This window comes from Balaenoptera borealis (assembly GCF_965194805.1).
Source record: "Balaenoptera borealis genome assembly, chromosome: 1".
In the NCBI taxonomy this organism is placed as follows: domain Eukaryota; kingdom Metazoa; phylum Chordata; class Mammalia; order Artiodactyla; family Balaenopteridae; genus Balaenoptera; species Balaenoptera borealis.
In genome coordinates this window covers 190,098,948-190,115,345 of record NC_138860.1, presented here as the reverse complement: position 1 = coordinate 190,115,345, position 16,398 = coordinate 190,098,948, and the positions used below count along the sequence as shown (strand labels likewise).

Sequence of the window (16,398 nt, the reverse complement as noted above, 5' to 3'; positions counted from 1 at the left end):
AGAGAAGCAAACTGTCACATACAAGGGATCCTCAATAAGATTATCAGCACATTTCTCATCAGAAACTTGAGGCCAGAGACAGTGAGCCAGCATACCAAAGTGCTAAAAGGAAAACAAAACTGTCAACCAAGGATCCTATATCTGGCAAAACTCTCCTTCAAAAGTGAGGGAGAGGGCTTCCCTGGTGGCGCAATGGTTGGGAATCTGCCTGTCAGTGCAGGGGACACAGGTTCGAGCCCTGGTCTGGGAGGATCCCACATGCCGCGGAGCAGCTGGGCCCGTGAGCCACAGCTACTGAGCCTGTGCGTCTGGAGCCTGTGCTCCGCAACAAGAGAGGCCGCGATAGTGAGAGGCCCGCGCATCACGATGAAGAGTGGCCCCCGCTTGCCGCAGCTAGAGAAAGCCCTCGCCCAGAAACGAAGACCCAACACAGCCAAAAATAAATAATAAATAAATAATAAATAAATTTTTTTTAAAAAGTGAGGGAGAAATTAAGACATACTTAGATAAACAAAAGCTGAAGGAGTTCATTATCACTAGACCTGCTTGCAAGAAATGCTCAAGGGAGTCCTGCAGCGTGAAATGGAAGGACACTAGACAGTAACTCAAAGCCATATGGAAAAAAAAAGATCTCAATGAAGGTAAATATATGGACAATTATAAAAGCTAATATTATTGAAACAATGGCTTGTTACTGCTCTTTTTGTTGTCTACATGATTTAAAACACTAATACATATAAAGGACAAAAACAAATTATTAGTGTAAAAGCTACTACAACTTTGGTTTGTAACTCCATATCTTGTTTTCTACATAATTTAAGAGAATAACACATTGAAAAGCATTATTATTTTATGTTTTGGGCACACAATGTATAAAGATGTAATACTGTGGCATCAACAACCGAAAGGGTGGGAGATGGTGCTACAAATGAACAGAGTTTTTGTATGTTATTGAAATTAAGGTGGTACAAATTCAAATTAGTGTTATAACTTCTGCATGCTAAATGTAGTCCCCATAACCACAAAGAACTGAGCTATAGAATATACACAAGAGGAAATGAGAAAGGACTTTAAACATTTCACTTCAAAGAAAATCAACCAAACGCAAAAGAAAACAGTAATGCAGGGACCAAAAAAAAAAAAAAACTGTAAAGCACATAGAAATAAATAACACAATGACAGAAGTAAGTCCTTCCTTATCATAAATTACTTTAAATGTAAATGGATTAAACTCTCCAATCAAAAGACAGAGACTGGCAGAATGGATAAAAACACATGATCCAACTATACACTGTCTATAAGAGACCCACCTGAGAACCAAAGACACATACAGGCTGGAAGTGAAATGAATATCAACAGAGTAAAAAGGGAAACCACAGAATGGGAGAAAATATTTGCAAATCGTATGTCTGATAAAGGATTGATATGCAAAATATGCAGAAAACTCCACAACCCAATAAAAAACTGGCAAAAAACCTAGACATTTCTCCAGATAAGACACACAAATGGCCAACAAGCATATGAAAAGATGGTCAACATCACTAATCGCTAGGTAAATGCAAATACAAAAGTACAATGAGAGACTACTTCACACCCATTAGGATGGCTCCTATCTAAAAAATAGAAAGCAGTGAGCATTGGCAAGGACGTGGACTGTTGGTGGGAATGTAAAATGGTGTAGCCACTGTGGACAACAGAATGGTACCCCCTCAAAAGTTAAAAATAGAATTACCATATGATCCAGTAATTCCACTTTTGGGTATATACACAAAAAGTATTGAAGGCAGGTCTCAAAGAGATACTTGTACACCCATGGTCACAGTAGCATTGTTCTCAATAGCTAAAACATGGAAGCAACCCAAGTGCGGTCTATCCATGCAATGGAATATTATTCAGCCTTAAGAAGGAAGGAAATTCTACGATATGCTACAACATGGATGAACCTTGAAGACTTATACAAGTGAAATAAGTCAGTCACAAAAGGACAAATACTGTATGATTCTACTTACATGTGGTACTTAGAATAGTCAAAATCATAAAGACAGAAAGTAGAATCATGGTTCCCAAGGGCTAGCAGGAGGGGAGAATGGGGAGTTTGTTTAATGGGCACAGAGCTTCAGTTTTACAAGATGAAAAGAGTTATGGGGATGGATGGTGGTGATGGTTGTACAACAATGTGAACGTACTTAATACCACTGACTGTACACTTTAAAATGGTTAAGATGGTAAATTTTATGTGTATTTTCCCACAAGAAAAAAAGGCATTTAAAAAAAAAAGTCAGAAAACCACTGAATTGGACACTTTAAAAATCATATTAGGTTATGTGAATTTCTCAATGAAAAAATACTTTTTTGAAAAAGACAAATTAAAAAAAAACAATTTTTAAAAATTGAGTTGTTATCTTTCTTAAAACCATAAGGGAAACCCAACATTCAGGACAAAATAGAAGACTCTGCACCAATTCCCTCTTCTTTAGCAACCTCCACCTAAGCAGACAGTCGGACACTCAGCAGGTCCTGCCCGCTCTGGGGGGACCCGGATGGTGACAGCCTCAAGCTGCAGCACAGCGAGACGTATGGCTGCAACGTGCGTACAGCTGCAAGGTGACTCAGTCGGGACACGGACCTCGCTCCAGGGTCCAAGGCCGGGTTATTTTGAAAGCTCTCCAGAGAACCCTCAAGACATCTGTATTTCCAAGTTCTAGGAAGTTTAAATTTTTGTAATTTTCAGAGTAAATCCAGGCATGATTCCTATGTTAAGTACTCAAATCTCTGTTATATGAACTTGTTTTGTTCAAAGAATACTAGCAAATATATAAATAAATTAGAGTTTTACCTCCCAGAGATGTGGGAGAGGGTTATTTTGCTATGTCACTCCCCAGAAAAGAGCTCATTTGACCCCTGGCAGCCCCGTGGCGATCTACACTTATTCTGACATAAAAACGCAGCAAAGGACACTGGGTCTAGTTATTTTTACAGCTACCTTCTTTCCACATCACTCTTATGTTCTAGGCAGTCTGCTTTATCAGCTTTATTCAAACAGCAAACATTTCTGGAAGCCACACTTGCAAAGCTCACGGCATTTCAAAACGGGCCATCTGCCGTGGGTGCATTGTCCCCATGGACTCAAGTTTCTAGAAGGTACGTTGTCTGGATCAAGAGAACAGTTAACCCGAAGACAAATCACAAAGGCTTTAGTGGTTCTGGTTAAGAGATTACAAACAAGGGGTGTGTCTTCTCAAAACTTTTTTCTAGTTTGTGTCTAATGACTACCAAAATACTCAGGACCAAAAAAATCCTCTGAGACTCAGGTGACTGGGTATAAACTGGAGGCACTATTAGCCCAGGTGGCCTCTCGCTGATCTAGATAAACACTTGAAAGTGAACAGTCTCACAAAGGTCTATTTCTGATTAAGGAAAATACTTAAAACATACACCCAGGCAGGCTGGGTGCCTGATGATACCGAGAACTTTGTTTTAGTTTTTGAGGTGTGACGATGGTATTGCAGGGAAGTTTTACCCCCATCTTTTGGAAAGACCTACTGCACTGTCCACAGAGGAAATGACACGGGGTCTAGGATTTGCTCTAGAATAATCTGGGAGGAATCTGGACAGGAAAGAAAGGCAGAGACAAGGCTGGCCATGAGCTGATAACTTCTGAGACTGGCGATGGGAACATTCATTGGGTTTATCGTACGCTTCTATCTTTATATTTGAAATTCTCTATAATTAAAAAGGTCTTAAAGAAAAGAATGTACATGCCGAAATGTTTACAATAATCAAAACAGATGCAATTATGACTGGAATTCGCTTCAAAATGAACCAAAATGGGTTGTGCAAGAGGGTATGGACAAAACAAGACTGTCCACACAGTGGATAACTGCTGAAGCTCCTTGGGGCTTATTTTGTTTACACTTGGAATGTCCATCATATAGAGTTTTTTAAAAGGAAAGAAAAGGGAGAAAGGAATTTGCAGGCTGAATGCACCCGAAGACACACTCCATAATGCACTGCAAAGGGAAGCAGGAGCATGCCAGCTGCGACCCGTCCCTCCAAGGCCGAGCCCTGACCTTGCAGGAGGCCCTGTGGGCCGCGTCCCCTCCTGGGACACTCCTGGGGGAAGGAGCGACAGCCCACGTCGACAGCATCAGGCTTGTTTTCTCCTGTACATCTAAGTCTGGTTGTGGTGGGAACGCCTGATTCGGCTTTCACCCCCGGAATGCTAACCCATCCTCACCGTTCCATGCAGCAAGTAATTTGTGCGGAAAATCAGTTCAGACACAGGAACATTTCCTCCCCAGATTACACTGAAGAAAGTACACTTGATGACAGTAAAACGGAATCCAATATTCCATGTTAAGATAAACCTCCACATCAAAAAGAACTGATGAGCTATTTCAAGCCACATTCCAAGAGCTCCACAAGCAACGGCGTGCGGCGGATCCACCTGCCAGCGGGTAAGCATTTCAGTGAAGAGTTAAAAAATAGCAGTCAAGTGTCGGGTAAGGCATAAAGGTTTCAGGACACAGGCTTTATAATCACAAGCGAATTGTAATTACCGTTCTCGAGGGGACACAATCTAAATGTAAATGAGTGGAGAGCCAGGCCCGCTGCTCCTCAGGGGCTCCCTCTGTACCGACCCCCTGCCCACGCCCCGTGGCAGCACCAGGGATGTTGCACCTGAGCCTGAGAACTTCCCCCCAGGATGGGGAAGCCCCAGAAGCCCCTCCCTCCTGGTAAAGCTCCACCCCAGGCCCGGAGTGCCTGCCCCGGGCAGACAAGCATATCTGCATACAGTTGCATTTTAGCTGAAATTTCTGGTAACAAAGAAAGAAAAGCAGAGCTGGGAACACGAGCTTTGTGAGAACAACGGGGATCATTCGTTCGGCTATACTCAGAATACCTGCCTCTGGGTCTGTTCACCTGATTAGGACTCTGAATTACACGACGAGGTACGGACATCAGAGAGGTCAGTTCACTGCTACCAGAGGAGATCAGGAACTAACACAGCAGTTGTGCCGACACCCCATTCTCCTTCCAAAGGCCCCCCACGACCGCTCTCAGCCCCCTGTTCTCCCCTCAGCCGCACGGTGATGCAGGCAGACTGACCACCACAGAAGGTGTCTTGTTGGCCTTTTTTTATTTTTAATTTACTTGTTAAATTGATATTTGCTTTTTCAAACAAAAATCTGAATCTTAAGAATAGCATGACTTGGGTTTTCCAAAAAATCTGCATCAATGATGTAAATGATGTCTCTTTGTTACATTTCTTCCAACTGAATCCTATAAATTCTTACTCTTGGTTCTGATGTGGGCACATACAAAGTCCGCTCTAAGAAAACATTCATTTCTTGTGCAGATTTAAGCTTTACTACACTTAGTATCATTTGAAAAATGCATTAAAATGGTCTCATTTTTTCAAAATAATTATTGATTCAATAATTATGAATTAATGATATTATGATGCATGATGCCTATTGAACTGTTTATACCGTCTGCCAGCAGAATGTATGTACTATTACCATAAAGATGGGAAATGATTAGAACAAAGCTATCACTTGGAACAAGTGTTTTCTAGACTCATATTCCACGCTTGTTATCCGTATTGTTAATAATAATTAAACTGCTTTTAACGGAAGAAAAATTAATGGTGACTACGCTTATTCTGCGTGCGTGGAGCCCGTCGCCAGGCGGCACACGAAACAAGCTGATGGTTCTTACCTTGCCGTCCGCTCCGGAAGGGCTGTTAAACACGTACTCCAGCTGAAAGACGATGGTGAACGCGGGGTGACAGACCATCTCAGGGAGCTGGAGGCGGCTTCTCAAGACCAGAGTGTGGTTTCCAGATCTGGGCCGAGAACACACAGAGGGGGCGTGTCAGGCGGTGCTCCTGCGGCCCGGCACCCCACCCCACCGTCAGCTCGGGCGCCGCAGCACCGGGCGCTGCTGCTACAGTCTGGTACAGTGAGTCCCCCAAGCAATGGCACTGAGCTCTTCTGGGTGTTTGGCCATCAAGGTAATTTCCCAAAGCAGAGCCTTTCTTAGGTGCTGCAATCAGCACTTTCCCAAACTGCCAGCACCGGTATCAGGAGGATGGAAGGTCTCCAGGGAGGTGCCCCCTCCAAGGCCGGCTTCCGTCCAGCTTCACATATGGAACCCCTAGGCGATGTCTCTGATTGTGACTTGAGAAGCACAGGGCTGAACAGAGCGGCAGAACTTACTGCCCTCTGGTTCTGTGTCACGTGAGAAAGGGATCACAGGGCGCGTCTGGAGGAATTCATGCCAGGGCTCCACAGCTGGAAGCATCTGTAATGCTAACTCCAAAACCCGTCGTGGCACAAAAACCAGGATCTTTCCAACCTCACAACACTGAGGTCTGCTCCTGATAGGGACGACTAAGCAAGAGGAATCAAAGGCACCGGGGAAGAACCCAGGTGGATGAGCGCACACCTCACGTGTAAGAACAACTGCCTTTCACTCTGATCCCTGGTCAGGTGCCCACCCGCACCTCCTAACTCCACGCAGGCCACGACCTGGGACCCCGGGGGAAATACCTGGCCTTCGAAGAGGCGCCAACTTTCCGGCTGAAGCTGGCAGAGTGCGTCAAGGCCACCTCCGGCTCTGGCACCAGCACCACCACCTGTGGCCTCTGCACGAAGCCCAGCCCGTTGTGCACGCCCACGCACAGGCGCCGCTCCAAGATCTCCAGGGCACCGCTGTCCAGCGGGCTGCCCGCCTGGGAAAAGCACACATGGCACAGAATGAGGTCAGTGCGGAGGGGGGAGGGAGCTCGCCAGAAAAGCTCCCAGCAGAGAGCCCCAGCAGAGACAAGAAACTAGAACAGAGGTTTCAGACATTCCAGACCAGATGGAGCTTAGCGAAGCACCATCCAATCAGAGCAGACTGGCCTTAGGGCATTTTCTAGGTACTTTGGGGATTTCTCACGTAGCATCATCTTGTAGAGCAATACATCCCTTAGGATGCCTGAATCAGCTAACTCTCGCTCCGGGTTTCCAAGGTTGAGCTACAATTCTCCAGACGCAGCAACCAGGGGCCCTAGCACCTCCAAGAGTACCTGGGGCTCCAAGAAGTGGGAGGTCCCGGAGTCCAGGGCAGGCGCTGACAGAGGCGGAACACAGCGAGCTTCAACACCTCTGCCCTCCCCCAGCTCAGACACCTGAGACTTGGGGCAGACAGGGCCGCAGGAAGAGTGGGCATATTTAGACAGTAAGTCTGCCCCAAAGTGATCCCTGGATATTAAAGTGTTTTCATCTTAACAAAAAAAACGTACAGGCGCCCTAACAAATGAGCAAGGATATTCCTCCAGGCTATTATTGTTTATTAAATTATGTGATTGTTGCAAAATGATCCCTGAATTTTCGAGTTTTCTTCATTGCCCATTAATCATGCTGAACAGACGTAAATTCAGCCCATTAGTCTCTAAGTAATGAAAATAAAACGAAGGTGATAACGGAGTATCTGCCGGTTGGATGGGAACAAAAATACAAAGAGAGTAAAAACACATAATAAAGTGATCTTTATGGGAATATATAAAATTCAACAATGATACTCTTAAGCATCTTTCTACCCTCAGACAATCTTTTCTGAGCAATAAGAAAAGAGCAGGAACTACGCCAAGAAAATGTATGATGCTATTTCAATCCTCTTCTCTGCTTCGTGTTTCTGTTTCACATGAGACTACATTACGTGGAACAACATTTTCAAGAACAGGAAGAGAGCAAAAGAAAAGACCATCTTATTCGTGCGTGTACACACATTCGTGTCTGTGTGTGTGGGGGGGGGGGGTGTCAGTAATTTGCTAACTTCACAGACTACGAGGACGGGCACCCACTGACTGCATCATTCATTCTCACAAATACATGTTAAAGACCTACTATGTGCCGACCGTTTTAGGCACATCAGGTGCAGCGGTAAAGCAAACCAAGTCCCTGTCCTCCTGGTGCAAATACTCCAGAGAGGGACCGAGAATCCACCCGTAAACAGGAAGGAAACCAGGTGCTCTCCGCGAGGGCCAAGCACCCAGAGAGACGAAGCCGGGTGATGCGCCAGAGAGCGCGCCTGGCGGGGAGGAAGGGGGACGCTGCCTGCGGCTTGGGCAGGGGGGCCCCCCAGGGCAACAGGTCTGCACTGAGACATGAAACCTGAGAGGGGTGGTGCACGGATCCAGACGAAGAACATGCAGGAAAGTGGGCCATGTGGGGACGAGGCATGACGGTGCGGAGGCTGCAGGACGGCGTCACACAGGCAACACTGAGCAGCGTCAGGGGGAGCACCGCTCACAGTAAAGTGCTTCGATGGGGCGAAGTGGCTGAGATCCCTAGTCGTCTCCTTGGAAATATCCTCAACATGTCCCTTGTAAATGTGGATTATTTCACAGGTTTTCCTATGCTCATTTGGTGATTTAATTTACTTTTAATTGAGGACTGATTAAGTTACATCGACGTGAATGCTAATTAATGTCTCAGGATAACAGCACCCTCGTCAATATCAAAGTTAAGACAACGGGCTAGTGGGACTTCCCTGGTGGTCCAGTGGTTAAGACTCCGCTCTTCCAATGCAGGGGGCCTGGGTTCGATCCCTGGTTGGGGAACTAAGATCCCGCATCCCACATGCCACGTGACCCAGCCAAAAAGTAAAAATTAAAAAAAATTTTTTTAAATAAAGACAATGGGCTAGTGTCCCTCTTCAGCCACAAAGAGACGAAAGACAGGACCACAGGTGTCACCAGGGGCTGGACCACCCACCTGGGGGCTTGAGAGGCCGGGAGCTCCCCAGCTCCGCCTGCCGTTTCCACCTGCACTGTTCAGACTAACTTCCCCGACCCAAGACTGTACCTCCCGGAAGTGATCGCTGATCACAAGTTCCAGAAGCTCCTCCTCAAACTTCTCCAGGGAGGGATACAGCGTGAAGAATAAATCGTCCAGGTACCACGTGAGAGACTTCTGAAGGCGAGGCTTCCGGAGGGCGTCCCCTGCACAACGAGAGGCTCAGAGGGATGACCCGCAGAAACAAAACCACCGGAGGGTCCTCTCACCCACGGGGGGTCCAGGCCGCAGGCCAAGCACAGAGAAGGCGGCATGGGCATCACTCAGACAGGACTCACAGCCAGAGCCCACCTCAGTCCAAGCCCAGACACCAAACAGATCAAACAAGCGCAAATTTCATTTTCGGTCCAAATTCTACCCCAAACCATCTCCAGGAACAAATCCCCTAATCCGGGCATCCAGGGCACACAGACAGCCTGAGTCAGAGTGACATCTGTCCCCTGCACTCGGCTTCCCTTTATCATGACTTCCTATCCAGCAAGGGCGCAGCCCACTATGTCATTTCTCGTTTCATTAGGTTTACCCTGAACCATGTGGAAACACGCAGGCATAGGCGTGAGCATGGCACGGCAACGAGCAGAAACTCAGGCTGGGCTGGCACCACGAGGGAAGTCCCACCCCGATCAAGAAGCACCCCTGGACTGTGAGCTCCGTGAGGACAGAAGGGGACAGCGGCCCCTGCACCCAGCCCAGCGCCCGCACCAAGCAGGTACATGGAAACCCGGCCGCGGCCACGAGAGGAGAGCATCACGCCCATTTGGAGAGGATTCTCCATGGGCTCTGGAGCAAAGGTGACACAGGAGGAAGAAGGCAAAGCCAGCTGCTCCCCAGCAAACACACGCCCAGGGGTGTGTCCCTTACGTCCCCATCAGTGTCATCTTTCTGGTTCTGGTCCTGTCTGTCTCTTCCTAAATTTTTATGATTATTTAAATATTTACGTACAAAGTCTTCGATTTTGAAAGCCAATTTTAAACTTAAAAAAAAATTGACATAAGACTCAATGCTGGGGGGCGGAGTCAAGGTGCCGTACTAGGAGGATGCGAATTCGCGTCTCCTCACAACTAGGGCACCCACCAGGCACCAGTGGGGGACCACAGACACCTAGGGGACAGGAGGAACACCCAGTGACCGGTTGTTTCAATTATAGTTTTATTTTTCCTAATATATTTTTTATCTTTCTAACTTTATGTTGTTTTTTATTCTTTGATATTGTACTGCTCTTTTTTTTCTTTCTTTCTTTCTTTTTTTTTTTACCATGCCATAAAGCTTGCGGGATCTTGGTTCCCAGGCCAGAGGTCGGGCCCGAGCTCCTGTAGTGGGAGCTCCAAGTCCAAACCGCTGGACTAACAGAGAACCTCAGACCCCAGGGAATATCAGTTGGAGTGAGGCCTCACGGAGGTCCTCATCTCAGCACCAAAACCTGGCTCTATCCAACAGCCTGCAAACTCCAGTGCTGGACATCTCAGGCCAAACAACCAGTAAGACAGGAATACAGCCCGACCCATCAAAAAAAAAAAAAAATGAAACGACAAAAAAAATGTTACAGACAAAGGAGCAAGCTTAAAAAATACAAGACCAAATAAATGAAGAAGAAATAGGCAACCTACCTGAAAAAGAATTCAGGGTAGTGATAGTAAAAATGATCCAAAATCTCAGAAACAGAATGGAGAAAATACATGAAACATTTAACAAGGATCTAGAAGAACTAAAGAGCAAGCAAACAGTGATAAACAACACAATAACTGAAATTAAAAATACTCTAGAGGGCTTCCCTGGTGGCACAGTGGTTAAGAATCCACCTGCCAATGCAGGCGACATGGGTTTGAGCCCTGGTCTGGGAAGATCCCACATGCCGCGGAGCAACAAAGCCCGTGCACCACAACTACTGAGCCTGCGCTCTAGAGCCTGCGAGCCACAACTGCCGAAGCCCACGCACCTAGAGCCCACGCTCCAAAACAAGAGAAGCCACCTCAATGAGAAGCCCGTGCACCTCAAAAAAGAGTAACCCCCGCTCGCCACAACTAGAGAAAGCCTGCACACAGCAACAAAGACCCAACGCATCCAAAAATAAATAAATTTAAAAAAAAAAAAAACTCTAGAAGGAATCAATAGCAGAATAACTGAGGCAGAAGAATGGATATGTGAGCGGGAAGATAAAATGGTGCAAATTACTGCCACGGAGCAGAATAAAGAAAAAAGAATGAAACGAATTGAGGACAGTCTCAGAGACCTCTGGGACAACATTAAATGCATCAATATTTGAATTATAGGGGTCCCAAAAGAAGAAGAGAAAAAGAAAGGGTCTGAGAAAATATTTCAAGAGATTATAATGGAAAACTTCCCTAACATGGGAAAGGAAGTAGTCAATCAAGTCCAGGAAGCACAGAGAGTACCATACAGGATAAAACGAGAGAAACACGCCAAGACACACAGTAATCAAACTGACAAAAATTAAAGACAAAGAAAAATTATTAAAAGCAACAAGAGAAAAACAACAAATAACATACAAGGGAACTCCCATAAGGTTAACAGCTGATTTCTCAGCAGAAACTCTGCAAGCCAGAAGGGAGTGGCATGATATATTTAAAGTGATGAAAGAAAAGAATCAAAGCCAAGAATACTCTATCTAGCAAGGATCTCATTCAGATTCGACAGAGAAATCAAAAGCTTTACAGACAAGCAAAAGCTAAGAGAATTCAGCACCACCAAACCAGCTCTACAACAAATGCTAAAGGAACTTCTCTAAGTGGGAAACACAAGAGAAGAAAAGGACAAACAAAAACAAGCCCAAACCAATTAAGATAATGGTAATAGGAACATACATATTGATAATTACCTTAAATGTAAATGGATTAAATGCTCCAACCAAAAGACATAGACTGGCTGAATGGATACAAAAACAAGACCCGTACATATGCTGTTTATAAGAGACCCACTTCAGACCTAGGGACACATACAGACTGAAAGTGAGGGGATGGAAAAAGATATTCCATGCAAAGGGAAACCAAAAGAAAGCTGGAGTAGCAATTCTCATATCAGACAAAATAGACTTTAAAATAAAGACTATTAAAAGAGACAAAGAAGGACACTACATAATGATCAAGGGATCAATCCAAGAAGAAGATATAACAACTGTAAATATTTATGCACCCAACATAGGAGCAAATCAATACCTAAGGCAAATGCTAACAGACATAAAAGGGGAAATCGACAGTAACACAATCATAATAGGGGACTTTAACACCCCACTTTCACCAATGGACAGATCATCCAAAATGAAAATAAATAAGAAAACACAAGCTTTAAATGACACATTAAACAAGATGGACTTAATTGATATTTATAGGACATTCCATCCAAAAACAACAGAATACACTTTCTTCTCAAGTATTCATGGAACATTCTCCAGGATAGACCATATCTTGGGTCACAAATCAAGCCTTGGTAAATTTAAGAAAATTGAAATCGTATGAAGTATCTTTTCCGACCACAACGCTACGAGACTAGATATCAATTACAGGAAAAAAAATGTAAAAAATACAAATGCATGGAGGCTAAACAATATGCTACTAAATAACCAAGAAATCACTGAAGAAATCAAAGAGAAAATCAAAAAATACCTAGAAACAAATGACAATGAAAACACGAAGACCCAAAACCTGTGGGATGCAGCAAAAGCAGTTCAAGAGGGAAGTTTATAGCAATACAATCCTACCTCAGGAAACAAGAAAAAATCTCAAATAAACAACCTAACCTTACACCTAAAGCAATTAGGGAAAGAAGAATAGAAAAACCCCAAAGTTAGCAGAAGGAAAGAAATTATAAAGATCAGATCAGAAATAAATGAAAAAGAAATGAAGGAAACAATAGCAAAGATCAATAAAACTAAAAGCTGGTTCTTTGAGAAGATAAACAAAATTGATAAACCATTAGCCAGACTCATCAAGAAAAAAAGGGAGAGGACTCAAATCAACAGAATTAGAAATGAAAAAGGAGAAGTAACAACTGACACTGAAGAAATACAAAGGATCATGAGAGATTACTACAAGCAACTATATGCCAATAAAATGGACAACCTGGAAGAAATGGACAAATTCTTAGAAAAACACAACCTTCCAAGACTGAACCAGGAAGAAATAGAAAAAATAAACAGACCAATCACAAGCACTGAAATTGAAACTGTGATTAAAAACCTTCCAACAAATAAAATCCCAGGACCAGATGGCTTCACAGGTGAATTCTATCAAACATTTAGAGAAGAGCTAACACCTATCCTTCTCAAACTCTTCCAAAATATAGCAGAGGGAGGAACACTCCTAAACTCATTCTATGAGGCTACCATCACCCTGATACCAAAACCAGACAAAGATGTCACAAAAAAAGAAAACTACAGGCCAATATCTCTGATGAATATAGATGCAAAAATCCTCAACAAAATACTAGCAAACAGAATCCAACAGCACATTAAAAGGAGCATACACCATGGTCAAGTGGGGTTTACCCCAGGGATGCAAGGATTGTTCAATATATGCAAATCAGTGAATGTGATACACCATATTAACAAATTGAAGGATTAAAAACCATATGATAATCTCAATGGATGCAGAAAAAGCTTTTGACAAAATTCAACACCCATTTATGATAAAAACTCTCCAGAAAGTAGGCATAGAGGGAACCTACCTCAACACAATAAAGGCCATATACGACAAACGCACAGCAAACATCGTTTTCAATGGTGAAAAACTGAAACCATTTCCTCTAAGATCAGGAACAAGACAAGGTTGCCGACCCTCACCACTATTATTCAACATAATTTTGCAAGTTTTAGCCACAGCAGTCAGAGGAGAAAAAGAAATAAAAGGAATACAAATCGGAAAAGAAGTAAAACTGTCACTGTTTGCAGATGACATGATACTATACATAGAAAATCCTAAAGGTGCCACCAGAAAACTACTAGAGCTAATCAGTGAATTTGGTAGAGTAGCAGGATACAAAATTAATGCACACAAATCTCTTGCATTCCTATACACTAATGAAGAAAAATCTGAACGAGAAATTAAGGAAACACTCCCATTTACCATTGCAACAAAAAGAATAAAATACCTAGGAATAAACCTACCTAAGGAGACAAAAGACTTGTATGCAAAAAACTATAAGACACTGTTGAAAGAAATTAAAGATGATACAAACAGATGGAGAGATATACCATGTTCTTAGATTTGAAGAATCAACATTGTGAAAATGACTATACCACCCAAAGCAATCTAGAGATGCAATGCAATCCCTATCAAACTACCAATGGCATTTTTCACAGAACTAGAACAAAAAATTTCACAATTTGTATGGAAACACAAAAGACCCCAAATAGCCAAAGCAATCTTGAGAAAGAAAAATGGAGCTGGAGTAATCAGGCTCCTGCACTTCATACTATACTACAAAGCTACAGTAGTCAAGACAGTGTGATACTGGCGCAGAAACAGAAATACAGATCAATGGAATGGGATAGAAAGCCCAGAGATAAACCCACACACATATGGTCACCTTACCTTTGATAAAGGAGGCAAGAGTACACAATGGAGAAAAGACAGCCTCGTCAATAAGTGGTGCTGGGAAAACTGGACAGCTACATGTAAAAGAATGAAATTAGAACACTTCCTAACACCATACACAAAAATAAACTCAAAATGGATTAAAGACCTAAATGTAAGGCCAGACACTATAAAACTCTTAGAGGAAAATATAGGCAGAACACTCTATGACATAAATCACAGCAATATCCTTTTTGACCCACCTCCTAGAGAAACGGAAATAAAACCAAAAATAAACAAGTGGGACCTAATGAAACTTAAAAGCTTTTGCACAGCAAAGGAAACCATATAAAAGACTAAATGACAACCCTCAGAACTGGAGAAAATATTTGCAAACGAAGCAACTGACAAAGGATTAATCTCCAAAATATACAAGCAGCTCATGCAGCTCAATATCAAAAAAACAAACAACCCAATCCAAATATGGGCAGAACACCCAAATAGATATTTCTCCAAAGAAGATATGCAGATTGCCAACAAACACGTGAAAAGATGCTCAACATCACTAATCATTAGAGAAATGCAAATCAAAACTACAACGAGGTATCACCTCACACCCATGAGAATGGCCATCATCAAAAAATCTACAAACAGTAAATGCTGGAGAGGGTGTGGAGAAAAGGGAACCCTCTTGCACTGGTGGTGGGAATGTAAATTAATACAGCCACTATGGAGAACAGTATGGAGGTTCCTTAAAAAACTAAAAATAGAACTACCATACGACCCAGCAATCCCACTACTGGGCATATACCCTGAAAAAAACATAATTCAAAAAGAGTCATGTACCACAGTGTTCATTGCAGCACTATTTACAATAGCCAGGACGTGGAAGCAACCTACGTGTCCATCAACAGATGAATGGATAAAGAAGATGTGGCACATATATACAATGGAATATTACTCAGCCATAAAAAGAAATGAAATTGAGTTATTTGTAGTGAGGAGGATGGACCTAGAGTCTGTCATACAGAGGGAAGTCAGAAAGAGAAAAACAAATACTGTATGCTAACACATATATATGGAATCTAAAAAAAAAAAAAAGTTTCGGATGAACCTAGGGGCAGGACAGGAAAAAAGACACAGATGTAGAGAATGGACTTGAGGACACGGGGAGGGGAAAGGGTAAGCTGGGACGAAGTGAGAGAGTAACACTGACATATATACACTACCAAATGTAAAATAGCTAGCTAGTGGGAAGCAGCTGCATAGCACAGGGAGATCAGCTCCGTGCTTTGCAACTACCTAGAGGGGTGGGATAAGGAGGGTGGAAGGGAGACACAAGCGGGAGGGGATATGGGGATATACGTATGCATATAGCTGATTCACTTCGCTATACAGCAGAAACTAACACAACATTGTAAAGCAATTATACTCCAATAAAGATGTTAAAAAAGAAAAAGACTCAATGCTGATGAAACTGTGGTGAAAGGAACACTCTACCTTGCTGAAAGGTTATAAATCAGTACAGCTAAGAGGCAATTTTCTCTAACTTTGTGTGTGTCAAGAGCCTTAAAAATGTCCATATCCACCTTCTGCCCCAGTAATGCCACTTTTGAATCTATTTAGCAAGATATCAAAGATGGAAGCAAGCTTTATTTGCAGGAATACTCATTAGAACATTATTTATAACAGACAAAAATAAGAAACCACCAGATGTTCAATAATAGGAGAATTTAAATAATCTATGGCTCATCCAGATAAAATGAGAAAAAAATCATATTCTCAAAGATTATTTAATAATCAAAAAGTAATCATGATATTGTAGGTGAAAAAAACAACATATAAAACTGTGTATTATTAGTCCATTTTATGACAATTTTATTTAAAATATATGCATTTACATGTATACATGTATATCATTTTTTTGGAGTAGTTGCTCTGTTCTTGTTTTTCTTTTTTTTAATTGAAGTATGATTGATATATAATGTTTCAGGTGTACAGCAAAGTGACTCAGATATATAGAT

The 16,398-nt window shown here is 42.8% G+C and overlaps 1 protein-coding gene across 5 annotated transcripts in view; it reads right to left on the bottom strand.

Moving 5' to 3' along the window:
* Positions 1 to 16,398, bottom strand: part of NPHP4 (nephrocystin 4) — a 127,636-nt gene that overhangs the window by 82,831 nt on the left and 28,407 nt on the right. For all 5 annotated transcript variants that reach the window (XM_082398689.1, XM_082398690.1, XM_082398691.1 and 2 more), the window contains exons 6-8: positions 8,856 to 8,992; positions 6,555 to 6,736; positions 5,722 to 5,848 (exon numbers count right to left, since the gene is read on the bottom strand). In XM_082398689.1, coding sequence (XP_082254815.1) covers positions 5,722 to 5,848; positions 6,555 to 6,736; positions 8,856 to 8,992 — 446 coding nt within the window. The remainder of the gene's footprint in view (positions 1 to 5,721; positions 5,849 to 6,554; positions 6,737 to 8,855; positions 8,993 to 16,398) is intronic.